Genomic DNA, 13,588 nt, shown 5'->3' on the forward strand with positions numbered 1-13,588 from the left:
CACGGCGGGAGAATCCGCCCGGCTCCGGCAGCAACTGTAGAGAAGCCCATGGGGTGGGAGGCGCGGAATAGACGAGGTGGTCTAGGGCGCAGCAGTTCCGCCCGCGCTGCGCTTCCGGCGCTGCTGGAGGTGCGGCAGCCAGCGCAGGTGAGTTAAACAAACATTTGGCATGGTTGACTGAAGGGGGCTGCCGGAGAGCTGGTGGACGTTTTACAGGGCTACATCGTGCAGTGGCATCCTGTGTTAGTGGCAGAGTTGCAGTGCCATTGCAATTGTCTTCTTCCTATGAAAGCAGCAGTTCTGAAACTCCAGAGCTTTATGGGAACACAATTTGAAGTAAGTGATCCGAAACAAGGAGAAGGAAAAAGAGCTGAAATGCCGATGTCTAACCACCCTTGGACTTCCCTGGTCCAAGTATTAAAGAATCCACCTGCCAGTGCAGGAGATGTGGTTTGATCCCTGGGTCGGAAAGATCCCCTGGAGAAGGAAATGGCAACCCACTCCAGTATTTTTGCCTAGGAAATCCCATGGACAGAGGAGCCTGGAGGGCCCCAATAGTGCATGGGGTCGCAAAGAGTCGGACACGACTGAGCAACTGAACACAGTTTGAAGGAAAGAGAGTCTCCTGGGAGAGTCGCGTCTAAACTGACTCCTGAAAGTGAATTCAGTTCTTGATAGGTGAGATGTTGGGGAGGGCTGTTCAGATGGGAGCTGGTGGCAGTGCTGGGGGCAGGACAGCAAAGGCTCTCCAGGGAAGTGCCCAGGGAAGTGCCGGGCTCCCTGGGGGTAGCTTTGGTTTGAAGAGTGAGCCTTCTCCATATGCACATGCGAGTGAGGTCTGGAGACCTGCATGAAATGAACATGTGAGGTTTGGGCAATTTTATAAGATTACAAAGAGGATGCTTGTAATTTTAAAAAATCTTAGGCCTTCTCTTATTAAACCTTTTAAAAAAGAAGTAGAGTGCAAATTAAGGCTATTAGAAAGTTGGGTTGAGATGAGAGAGGGCCTTGCATGATATGCTAAGGAGTATGAACTTTCCCCCACAGGTAGGCAGTGAAGGGCCATGTCCATATACATTTTTCAGGAGATAAATTTGGATGCAAATAATACAATGATTTCTGTTGGGAGAGACCTTGGACATTAGATCTGAAGAAGATCATGCCATGTCCAAGTGAGGACCAGTGAGGCCTTGAATAAGGAGACTCAGCGTGTGAATGAAAGATGCGTGTTTTCTACTGTTCTGGGTTTTGTAGCTGATTCTACAGGAATAATAGGTGTTCACTTGATGGAGAGAGAGAGCCCCTGTGCTTTCTGTTACTTATTTATTTTTTGGAAAAAAATTTATTTGCATTGCTTCCATTTTTCTACTGTAGTATTAGGACTTGACATAAGCATTATTCTTCTACCTCCTATTTACAGTTCATTCAGAATATTACTGCAAATATAGTATACAGTTTTTAAAAACTTATGGGGAACTGCAGTTTTTGTTTTTCTCTCCTCTTTACAGAGGAGATCTCAAAATCATCCAACTTAAATAAAAATTTATACAGACATTTTCTGTATCTCTTACTTTTTAGATGGGGAAGGAAGGGGTGATATTCTAAGTTGATTGAGTTTTCAGAGGGAAATTCCCTCCCCATAGCCAATTGAGCGGGGCTTCCCTAATAGCTCAGTTGGTAAAGAATCTGCCTGCAATGCAGGAGACTCTGGTTTGCTTCCTGGGTTGGGAAGATCTGTTGGAGAAGGGAAAGGCTACCCACTCCAGTATTCTGGCCTGGAGAATTCCATGGACTATACAGTCCGTGGGGTCGCAAAGGGTCGAACACGACTGACTTTCACTTTCAAGCTTAGAGGCTTAGGAAGCCCTGAGAACAATTGGAATGCTCTAGGGCAGGGATGTAAAAAGGAAAGAATAAAACCCCAAAATAGAAAGGGATTCACAGGTGAATCCCTGTGAAGTGTGACAGAGGAGATGTAGGCATGGATCAGGAGATGAGCTTGACTCAGAGCCCTTAAAACAATGTCATAAAGTTTTCCAAGGATTAATTTCACCAAGAAATGCTTTAAAGGGTATCTGTGCAATGTAAGTCATTTCCCCCTCGGGCTTCACTTTTCCTCACAGGGTTTTACCATTTTGATTCCAGTTGTCAACATCACCACCGGCCTGGCCCTTAGGGACACTTCTTTCTTCTTTAGAATCCCATTATCCTCAAGAGTTGTCCTCAAACTGGGGCCACAGACTCCCTGCATCCAAATCACAACAGGTTAAAAGGCACATTTCCAACTTTGTCCTAGAGACTCAGGTACCCTGAAGGTGGAGTGGGTGAGAATCTGCATGTTTAACCCCAATTCACTGAAGTTTGGGACTTTCCAGGTGGTGCAAGTGGTAAAGAACCCACCTGCCAATGCAGGAGACGTAAGAGACATGGGTTCAATCCCTGGGTCAGGAAGATCCCCTGGAGGAGGAAATGGCTGCCCAGTCCAGTGTTCTTGCCTGGAGAATCCCATGGACAGAGGAGCCTGGTGGGCTACGGTCCATGGGTCGCAAAGAGTCGAACGTGACTGAAATAACTTAGCACAGCATTAAAATTTGAGAATCCCTGTTGTTTGTTGATGACCTGGAACAAAAAGAAATGATTGTAGGAAATACAAACATCATAAAAATACAAACAGCAAAAATATAATTGTGTGAAGATAATATCATTCTGTTCTAGTCCTCAAAGCAGAAATGATTTCAGTCTCCCTGCCGGGTTTCTTCCTTCCTACCTCCCAGCCCACTTCCTCCCTTCCTCCAGCCCTAGACTTCTTGAATGTCCCTCTTGCAGTACCCCTTGCACAGACACTCAAACTGAGTTCAACTCAAATCCTTGTATGGTCAAAGTTCTTGGGAGTGGAAAAATCCCTTTTAGTTTTGATTTCCTACCAGAGGAATGGCTTTCTCAGCAGTCAGGAGTTTGATAACATCGAATGACTTACCCCATCATTGCCCCAAGGGTAGAGCTCTCTCTCTCGGGAATGCCCTCTGCCCTCCACAACAGGAAGTGGCCCCAACAGATGCAGGCCCATAGTGTAACACAACTTGGGCCTTATCATTTACATAAGCACGAGCCCCAAAGCACTTCTCTGTAGAAATGAATGGATAGGAAACAAACTATCTGGAAGCTCTATTGTTTTATATAATTGGCTGAATTTCTGGAAAGTCAAGTGTAAATTAACTTGTGAGATTTAAAATTCTGTTTCAGATATGCATATTTGTCATCTTTTTTTGGTCATTATTTGGCTCCTTATTATTGTCAGCTTCTTTGAGGTAAGGGAACCCAACTTCTTAAATATAATTACATATGGATGGTCTGAGATTGATGCACAAGAGAGCCTGTCCACATGGGTAAAGGTAGTGGTGGTGGTTGTTTAGTTGCTAAGTTGTGTCTGACTCTTTGTGACCCCATGGACTGTAGCCTTCTAGGTTCCTCTGTCCATGGGATTCTCCAGGCAAGAATACTGGAATGGGTTGCCATTTCCTTTACCAAGGGATCTTCCCAACCCAGGGATCGAACCCATGTCTCCTGCATTGGCAGGTGGATTCTTTATCACTGAGCTACCAGGAAGTCCAAGAGTGGTTAGACGTCACCATTTCATCTCTTTTCCTCCCAGATTCACTTTCTTGTTTTGGATCACTTACTGATACTGCTGCCATCTGTTCTCTTGAAATAGTCGTACCTATACATATTACACACAATCTCAGAATAGGCTGACACATGTAGGTGCCTGGACAGGACTCTTCCAAAATATACAGAATGCAACACAGAGGTCCATGGCTCTAGATAGTTTGGCTTACAAAATAGCCTGCTGTCTGAGCTCAGGGGTCTTATCCAGTCCTTAGTCCTCACCTCAGCTTAGGACAGCCCATTATGAGTCCATGCAAAAACACTCACCCTGCTCATAAAGAGTGAAACTAGAGTCTGGCATTCCATCTCATAAAGAGTGAAATTAGAGTCTGGCATTCCATTTCATATTGTTTTTGGGCCTGTTTCTGAAGTGGCATCCAGTGAGGGCATCACCTCCCTCATCCTCTCCATGGATGGTTGGAGTGGGAAAGCTACTCAGGACCTTCTTTTAAAAAATATATATATATTTTCTTGGCTGCACTGGGTCTTCATTGCTGTACATAGGCTTTCTCTAGCTGCGGTGGCTTCTCTTACTGTGAAACACAGGTTCTAGGTGGTCCAGTTTTAGTAATTGAAGCATGTGGGCTCAGCAGTTGTGGCTCCAGGGCTCTGGAGCTCAGGCTCAATAGCTGTGGTACATGGGCTTAGTTGCCCCAAGGCATGCGGAATCTTCCCAAACCAGGGATCAAACCTGTGTTCCCTGCATTGGCAGCCAGTTTCTTGACCAGTGGACCAGCAGGGACATCCCTCAAATCCTTCTTGATGAAAGATTCTGCTTATATCTTTGGCCTCGGCAGGCAACCACATCAAAACACAACACGGCAGCCCAGCACCCACGACAGAGCCACACCTGTGCCTGCAAGGCACTCCCAAAGGTTCTCCTTCACCCTGACCTCTTTGTGCCACCTGACTGTGTCAGCCATGCCTTCCCCTCTAAACTCACCCACTCCCTGTTCTCCATCGTCAGATACCATGGTCTCTGATTTTCTTTTTCTCTCTCTAGCTGCTCCTTCTTATTATTGTAACTTACATTTACATAGCCCTTATGAGTATCACAAAATTCATTCACAGACACTGCTTCACTTGAGGAAACTGAGACTCAAGAAGCTAAAATATTTTCTCAGTGACTCAGTTCCTTCATGGCAGAGTTGGAATTTGAATCAAGGTCTTTAAACTTATGTCCACTGTTCATTTTTTTTTTTTTTTTTGCACTACAGCTCAGCTACCAAATGTGCTAATTCTTTTTTGTATTTTGTAAGAATCTTTCCCATCCCTCCTTTGCTATTCCTTTTACTATCCTATGTAAGGCTCTTTTCACAGGTTAAATAATTGATTGAAATACCTTTTTAAGAGGGCTGCTCTCCATTCTGCTCATTGTCAGCTGAGCCAGTTTCCTAAAATATGGCTTTCATAATGTCATATCTTAGTATCAGTAGTTTACAGTGAGAGATGCTTTAATTCTTTCCTTTCATTGTAGAATAAATATTTCTACCTTTCTGAGTGCCCACTGAGCAAAGGGTACTGTACTAAGTTCCTTATAATATTTCTTCAGTCTAATCCATGTAACACATAAGACAGTCTTCATTAATTAACAGACAAGAAGACTGAGATTTTGTCAGTAAAGCTTATTCAGGAACATGCTTAGGGTTAAAAAAAAAAGGAAATTTAAAGATAGAATTCATATCTGTGTGCTTGCTAAATTTTTCCTCTTTTCATCATACACAGCCTCTCTTGAGAAGTTGACCAAGCCACTGACAGATGATGATGAAATTTATGGAAATCATAGAATAATTTTGTTAATAAAGATTGCTTAACAGCTTTTCTTAAAAATTTCAGTTCGGCAGCAAGTTCTGGAGAGAGAGAGCCATGAGTTAGAATGGCCAGGAAAAGGAACATTCAAGTTAACTGTCCAGATTCCCACAGTCCCAGATGAAGTCCAGGAGCGGAAAATTCCCACAAAGGTAATTATAACGGTGATTACAAGGGAAGTCGGGTGTTCTCCCAAGGTATGTGGGGATGGGAACCACGACAAGGAAAACATAGTAGAATGAGAAGTATAACTCTCACTGGGGTGAGAAAAGCAATTTATAGATGTGGAGGGAGTGAGAGTGGTGATGGGGTAATGGGAGAGAAAGCACTTTTTGTTGTTATGAAAATTCAAGATTGAGGGGCTACCATAATGATGGTTTGAGATGTAAAATCTTGGGTCTGTTCATCGTAGGTACTTAATAACCTGGAACTTGCCATATTTGTTTTATGTTCACATGGTTTAGAGGGGCGAGTGATCTATACTCCATATGTTAAGTATTTCCTCAGTTGTAAAATGGGATAGTAATAGTGTTGACCTCTTTGGTTTATTGGATTGTTGTGAGGATTAAATGAAACAGTCTTAGTAAAGAAAGCACTTGGCCTAGTGCTTGTTAATACTAAACATTCAATATTTAGTATTGAATTAAAAAACATTCATTGTTAAATGGGGAAAAGAACATGAGCTGCATTATTTCTCTGATTTAGGTCTTACCACGAACATTTGGTGTTCCTTTGGAGTTTTGTGACTTGTTTTTACTGGTGATTGTGTGCTAAGTGGATATGCTATGAAATGTGAGGTATATTCAACAGCATTATTGCCTGAGTTTTTAGTTATCATTTCTGTAGACCCTACATCTTTAGGCTGGCCCTAGGGACACTTTCTTAATGTAAATAAATTATTAGTAATTTATTAATGCAACTTTATTGTTTGATTTCAGGAATCCAAGACCAAAGAACAGGTTGAAGAATCAGGTAACTTCCATTTATCAGGCAGTTTTGCTTTTACTAAACACTTTGCATTGCAGAGGTCACCCTTTTCTTCCTGACCTCATAAGGCAGGGTTTGCTCAGCTGAGAGATGCTTTGGGCTGCATCATCTCCATCCTTTCAGCCATCTGCTCAACGGCTGCCTCTTGAGTTCTAAGGGTTCAGATCAGAAGGATGGGAACAACTCTCTCTGTGGGGACTGAGAGTACCTTGCAATTGATGGGAGGATAAAGAGGTACCTGTAGGTGGATGAAGTGACCTTTAGACTCTACCTGTGCCCAATCACCTGTTGAGAAGCAAGGACATGACGTGACAGTGGGAGCTGTGTGCAGCTAAGTCAGTTGACACTGCTCTCTGAGCGCTGGGTGCAGGATATGAATGCAGCCCTCCAGATCAGCACTTATCCCATCTGCTGTAGGAAACAGCCAACAATCCAGTAGCTGTTGTGGACTCTGCTACTTGACTTGTGTCTGGGTGTTGGCCTGCGTGCCACCTGACGTTTGTTAAAGAAGACACGCGTTTTCCTGGCTAAGCATGCTGTTCTAAATGGGAGGAAGATGGACTGGGCTGAATGGCCAAGCGGGAAAGAGAAGGTGATCCATATATACAAAGCTTAGGGAAGAGGAATTCCCAAGAAAAGTTTAAATATTGTCCTCTAAAATTGAAATTTTCTTAAGAACATGTTTAGATTTTTGCAGCTTTCCTTTTCTGAAAATAGCTCTGGGATGAGATCTGCCTTAACTTGGCAAAATGCCTGGATAGGGATGTATAGGTTGTTTCTGCCTAATATGGATGTACCATTAAACTGTAGAATAGAGTATGCATGGTTGAGAAGCTCCTGCTGCTTATGAGACAAGAATTTTTTGTCTCTTTAGAGGAAGTTCTGCTTTGTCTTCTTCAGATATGGCTCGCCCAACTCCCAGTATTTGTTCACTGTGACTCCCTAAACCCATATCTGTTTCTTGAAAGATTCTTTGCATGCTGTACCTTCAAGCTCAATTTTGTACCAGAAAGTGGTTTTATATTTGTAGTACATTTATATCTGTACCGTTTTTGGAATTAATCAAGTCTGTGTTTCTTATGGTTTTATAGATTTCAGCCTGTCATAACATTTGTTAGCACTGTTTCAGATTTGCTTAATGCTCCAAGTATGTACTCAGGGAGAGCCAATCAGCCTCCACCAATGTCCTGGAGATTTTAGATGCATTTACTAAACCTGTTGTAACCTGAGCTTCACTCTAATTGTAGTAACCAGCCAGGAATTGGGGTGGTCTTCAACAAGATACTTAAGTTGACCCCTTTAAGAGTTGGAAGAAGAGGTTCTTTGTTGAATAGTTGCTTCACACTGAATCTTGACAATGGCCCTAAGGCCAGGACTCTTGAAATTAACTGGAATGGAGTTAATAGTTTTCAAAAATATTGCCCAGGATGAAAACAAAATGGGTTTGGTGAGCAGATAGCATTTACTCTGCCATAATAATGTCAGCTCCTTCTTATTTTTATTTTTTGTGTACCTCCTTTAGAAAATTGGTAATTTCCTTTTCCAACATTTTTTGTGTGTACCCATCACCACACAACCAGTGCCATAAACATAGGGCTCTAAGGGGATAGTTGCTCACAGAATGTCTAAAGATCGTGACATACTCATCATGCTTCAGGGCACAAGCATAGTGTGAGACTGATCTTCTGTATACAGTTAACACTTGAACAACCTGGATTTGAACTGTGTGGATCAAACTGTACATGAATTTTTTTCAATAAATATATTTGAAAAATTTTTGGAAATTTGTGACAATTGGAAGAAATTCACAGATGAACCACATAGCTTAGAAATACTGAACAAATTAAGAAAAAATTAGTTATATCATGAACACATAAAATATATGTAGATGTACATATAACATACAAAATATGTGTCAATCAATTGTTCATGTTATTGGTAGGGCCTCCGGTCAACAGTAGGCTATTAGTAGTTAGGATTCTGAGGAGTCAAAGTTATACACAGATACTTGACTGTGCAGGGGTTTGGGCTCCTAATCCCCATGTTGTTCAAGGGTCAAGTGTACATGCAACTCTTTATGGTCACAGTAGAGAGGTGCACCTGACTGGGGTGGTTGCTATTCCATAAGTTTGAGGTATACACATAATTCTCTGTGCCATTTTATCTTCCATGTGCATTCCTTAGTCATTCGCTGTAAGAATCCTTTTTTTTCCCCCAGTGATTGGAAATTATTGCTTTTCAGAACATAATATGTTAGGTGATTCCCATGTTTGGGCATCATTGGATAATATTGCTTTCCTCTGGTAATCTAAGCAGTAAATCTTCAATTCAGCAGACATTTATTGAGCTTCAGCTGTATACCATGAGCCAGAAATACAAAGGTGAATAAATGTGTCCCTTGCTTTGGAGAAGCTTGGTTCAGTAACTGTAATATGGTGCTTGATAGAAATATATGTCAAGTGTTATGAAAAGCAAGGCAGGTTCCTCAGAGAAACAAGGCAGAAAAGAGTGTAATAAAATTGAACATAATCATGATCAGCATCATATCAAATACTTTTTATTTTTAACTAAATTAAGCTGAAAGTCTTCTAAGATCCATTTTCCCCCAATTCTTAATCTTTCTTTATTCTAGTTTTATTGAGACATAATTGGCATGTTACTTGTGTAACTTATGTCAACTTTGAAACCAGGAAAGGAAGCAGGCAGTGTAATTAGCCTGTGATAATTTTTTAACATTTATTTATTCTTAACTGAAGGATAATTGTTTTACAGTATTGTGTTGGTTTCTGTCAAACATCAACATGACTCAGCCATAGGTATCCATATGTCCCCTCTTTCTTGAACCTCCCTTCCACCTCCCTCCCCATCCCACTTCTCTAGGTTGTTACAGAGCCCTGGTTTAAGTTCCCTGAGTCATATAGCAAATGCCCACTGGCTATCTATTTTACATATTAGCCTATGATAATTTATTTTGCTAAGAACATGAAAGATAAATCTAACATCTTGTACCCTTTTGTCTCCCTAAAATCAGATGCATCAAAAGAACTAGAGGAAGACCTCTCTCTCAGTAGAAGATCAGAAAAAGAGGAAGACACCCCAAAAGAGTGTGAAGATATTTCCTCTTTGGTTGCATTTGAAAATCTCAAGGCAAATGTGACTGATGAGATGTTAATCTTTTTAGTGGAGAATATAAGTGGCCTGACGAATGATAACTTTAAATTGGAAATCATACGAGACTTTAATGTGGCTGTAGTTACCTTTCAAACGTATACTGGTAAGATCAAATGATGCTCCATTTGTCAGCCTTCTTGCACTACACTTTGGGGTTTGGAACACCTAGCTTATGGAACGTCTCTGAAAGCTTCATTCTTTCTAATAGCACATCAGGCTCCTCTGTCCATGGAATTCTCCAGGCAGGAGTTGGTTGCCATTTCATTCTCTAGGGAATTTTCCTGACCCAGGGACCAAACTCTGGTCTCTTGAATTACAGGCAGATTCCTTATCATCTGAACCACCGCGGCAGCCTCTCTAGTAGCTCGTAAGTTAATATTAATTTCTTATTTTGAAAGAGAAGCAAATTCATCTTGAAACCAAACTCTGGTATGTTTAATAAACAGACTTTATTGTATGAGTTGTGTGTAGGTGTGCGTGTGTGTGAGAGAGAAACAGACAGAGACTGAGAGAGAAGTGAGACAGAAGTAACACACCCAAATAGAAATCTAAAGTCTCAGGTTATTAGAGATTCTGAGCAGAGGACTCAGTGTTTCCTGTGTGTTGTCTCACTGAGATGAGTAAATACTGATCTGTGTTACTTAACTGGACTTACTGGAGAGTAATAGTAATAGCAGTAAACATTCATTTAGTGCTACTGTAAGTCAGGTACTATGCTGAGTTTGTTCCATGTATCAATTTATTTGTTCATTTCAACAACCTTCTGAGGTTATTATTGTCCTTCATTTTACAGTTGGGGAGACAGAGATGCTAGTACCTGGAAGAGCTAGATTTGAACCGAGGCAGCCAATCTCTATAGAGCCTGTTCTCTTATTCTCTTTACCATATATTTCCTTAGTACTTGCATGGTTATCACATATGCAGGGATGAGTAAATGCAGTTGCTGCAGAAAGTGCATGCTCTTTAAGGTCTGTGTGGGGAGTCTGGACAGTTTCTGAAATTGGAAGAGCTATCTGCAGAAGACAAGGAAATTTTCTAATTCCAAGCCCTCACTATTCCATGGTCATGGCAGTGGAATGGTTGATCTTAATCAACCAGCACAGGTTCAATTTATGATTATTTCTTATAAAGGTAAAACTAAGTCGACTTGCTTTTGTTCGCTGAGCAAAAATCTTGCATACCTACTAGGTGTGAGGTACTAGTCTAGGGGCTGTAGGTACAAAGGTGAATGATTCTTGCTTACGGCTCTTGAGGAACTCATATGGGGCAGGAAGAAACCCATTCATAAGTCAGTAATGAAGATGCAGGAGGAAAAGCTGCTTTTCTCAGCTGTGAACAGCAGGCTGTGGGGAATGGGAGGAAAGGGGACCCAACATGGTGACTTGGTCTTCTTTGATGTCTATACTGCAGAAGTAACAGGCTATCAGATCTCAGATATGCTGTGTTATTTATACACCCTACTAGTCCCTCTGCCTGAAACGTTTCCTCCCCTTACGTGCTCAGTTGCTCAGTCATGTCCCACTCTTTGCAAACTCATGGACTGTAGCCCATCAGGCTCCTCTGTCCCTGGGATTATCCTGGCAAGAATACTGGAGTGGGTCCAGGAGATCTTCCCAACCCAGGGATTGAACCCCAGTCTCCTGCACTGGCAGGCAGATTCTTTACCACTGAGCCACCTGAAAAGCCCCTTCCTTCCCTTATCTCCCTGATAAAGTCTTCTTTGTCCTTCAAAACTCAGATCAGTGACTGCTTACTCTGAGAACCCTTGTCTGATTCCCAGTCTTAGTTTTCCCACCTCATTTGGTCCCCAAATAGGCCATTTGTTTGCTTTCAAGACTTCTTCCCTCTTAGATGGTGAGCTTTCAAGGACATGTTACATTCATCCCTGTATCCCCAGATCCTAGCATGGTATCTTGTACATCACGGACTCACTATCAATATTTATTAATTTGAAAGAGATAATTGGACTGAGTCCAGAAGGAGGAACAGGAGCAGGATAAAAACATTGGAGAAGGGCATTTTAGGCGCAGCGAATTATATATACAAAGGCAAGAGAGAATGGAGTTTTTGAAAGAATGACTGGGTTGTGTGTCAATGTGGAAAATAAAATAAATGGAGGTAATAAACAGAGGTGATGTTTAGAAATTAGTTTGGGGTTAGATAGCCAAGTGACTTAGCAGCAGCAGCAGCCAAGGGCATTGTATGCCTCACTAAGGAGCTTAAACTCATGCCTGCAAGTGATGGGGAGCCATTTCAGGACTTGAGGAAAGAGTGAAATAAGATTTGTGTTGTAGAGATGCATTCAGGTAGTGATGTCAAGGAGGTGGAGAGAGCTGTGACTAAAGGCAGGGACATGCTTGTCAGCAATACCGGTAAGACATTCCTGTTTGCACTATTTTTCAGAAGCTTCCATGGAATCTATAGGCATATAGATTCTCCTGTGGGGATTAAAATCTTGCATTTAAAAATTGAGTGCTTAGCCTGCTTCCTTTTTCTCAATTAATATTCAATTTCTTCTATACAATATGAAGATATAATTTTTTGATTGATTTATTGATTATGGTTTGTAGATGCCTTGAAATTTGTCGGTGAATGTCCCAAGCACAATTCAGTGAAAAGACTTCAGCTTTCTGCAAGACTTCTGGAAGTGACAAAAACAATTCGAGTTGAAAACCTGCCACCTGGTGTTCATGACCATGATTTAAAATGTTTATTTGAAAATCCTCATAATGGAGGGGGAAGAGTTGCCAGCATCGAATATTTCCCTGAGGAGAGTTCAGCACTGATTGAATTTTTTGACAGAAAAGGTAATATCTATTAATCTTAATTTTGTAAACCATACCTGGCATAACTGAAAATATTGTAGTAGATCTTAACAGTTAAAAGTTTTATTTTTTCTCGGAAATCCAAGTAGTAATCCTGTACATCCGATACTTGGTGAAACCACTGATTCAAAATTTGGAGAAGCAATGTCAAGTTTTTGAAAGATATAAGGAGATTCTCTCATGAGTCTCTACTTACGATAGACTGAAAAATATATAAAAATATATAATTCTTAGAGTCTTTGAGATATTGTTTTCAAAGAGGTGATCTATGTTTTAGCTCTACATTTGATAGAAATTCTCAAGTTAATTTCAACAAGTAAAGATATACTCAGAAACACAAACAGTTTCTATAAAGTATCTTTACTTCCCTTTTCACCTGTCAGTGTCATCATTCAGAAATTAACAGTGGTGGTATCACATGCTCAGTGGATGCCTATAGGATCGTTCTTTGTGGCAACTCTGAAAACCTCATTCCGCTGAACCTTCGGGAAGCACTTCTGAGGGTTTCTTAGACATAGATTGCCAGTTCTCTAAGGCATGTGCAAAGTCAGCTAGGAGATTTTGCTGATGTTCAGAGATAAAGGCTGAGGAGTAGGAATTAGGGAGCCAGACTTTTTAGGGGAAGAAAGGATGTTATGCTTGGGATTAACAGAGGGAGCATGAAACAGAATCACGTGGAATGCCACTTCAGTTCAGTTCAGTCGCTCAGTTGTGTCCGACTCTTTGCGACCCCATGAACCGCAGCACGCCAGGACCCCTGTCCATCTCCAACTCCCGGAGTTCACCCAAACCCATGTCCATCGAGTCGGTGATGCCATCCAACCATCTCATCCTCTGTCGTCCCGTTCTCCTCCTGCCTTCAATCTTTCCCAGCATCAGGATCTTTTCCAATGAGTCAGCTCTTTGCATCAGCTGGCCAAAGTATTGGAGTTTCAGTCTCAACATCAGTCCTTCCAATGAACACCCAGGACTGATCTTTAGGATGGAATGGTTGGATTTCCTTGCAGTCCAAGGGACTCTCAAGAGTCTTCTCCAACACCACAGTTCAAAAGCATCAATTCTTTGGCACTCAGCTTTCTTTATAGTCCAACTCTCACATCCATACATGACTACTGGAAAAACCATAGCCT

General features: G+C 41.5%; 1 protein-coding gene across 1 annotated transcript in view; it reads left to right on the forward strand.

The window, feature by feature from the left end:
- PARP14 (poly (ADP-ribose) polymerase family, member 14) overlaps positions 1-13,588 on the forward strand; it is a 46,822-nt gene that overhangs the window by 712 nt on the left and 32,522 nt on the right. Inside the window, exons 2-5 of the mRNA XM_010834265.1 lie at positions 5,503-5,627; positions 6,414-6,447; positions 9,494-9,736; positions 12,204-12,440. Coding sequence (XP_010832567.1) covers positions 5,503-5,627; positions 6,414-6,447; positions 9,494-9,736; positions 12,204-12,440 — 639 coding nt within the window. The remainder of the gene's footprint in view (positions 1-5,502; positions 5,628-6,413; positions 6,448-9,493; positions 9,737-12,203; positions 12,441-13,588) is intronic.

Source organism: Bison bison, unplaced genomic scaffold, assembly GCF_000754665.1.
Source record: "Bison bison bison isolate TAMUID 2011002044 unplaced genomic scaffold, Bison_UMD1.0 scf7180017864032, whole genome shotgun sequence".
Lineage (NCBI taxonomy): Eukaryota > Metazoa > Chordata > Mammalia > Artiodactyla > Bovidae > Bison > Bison bison.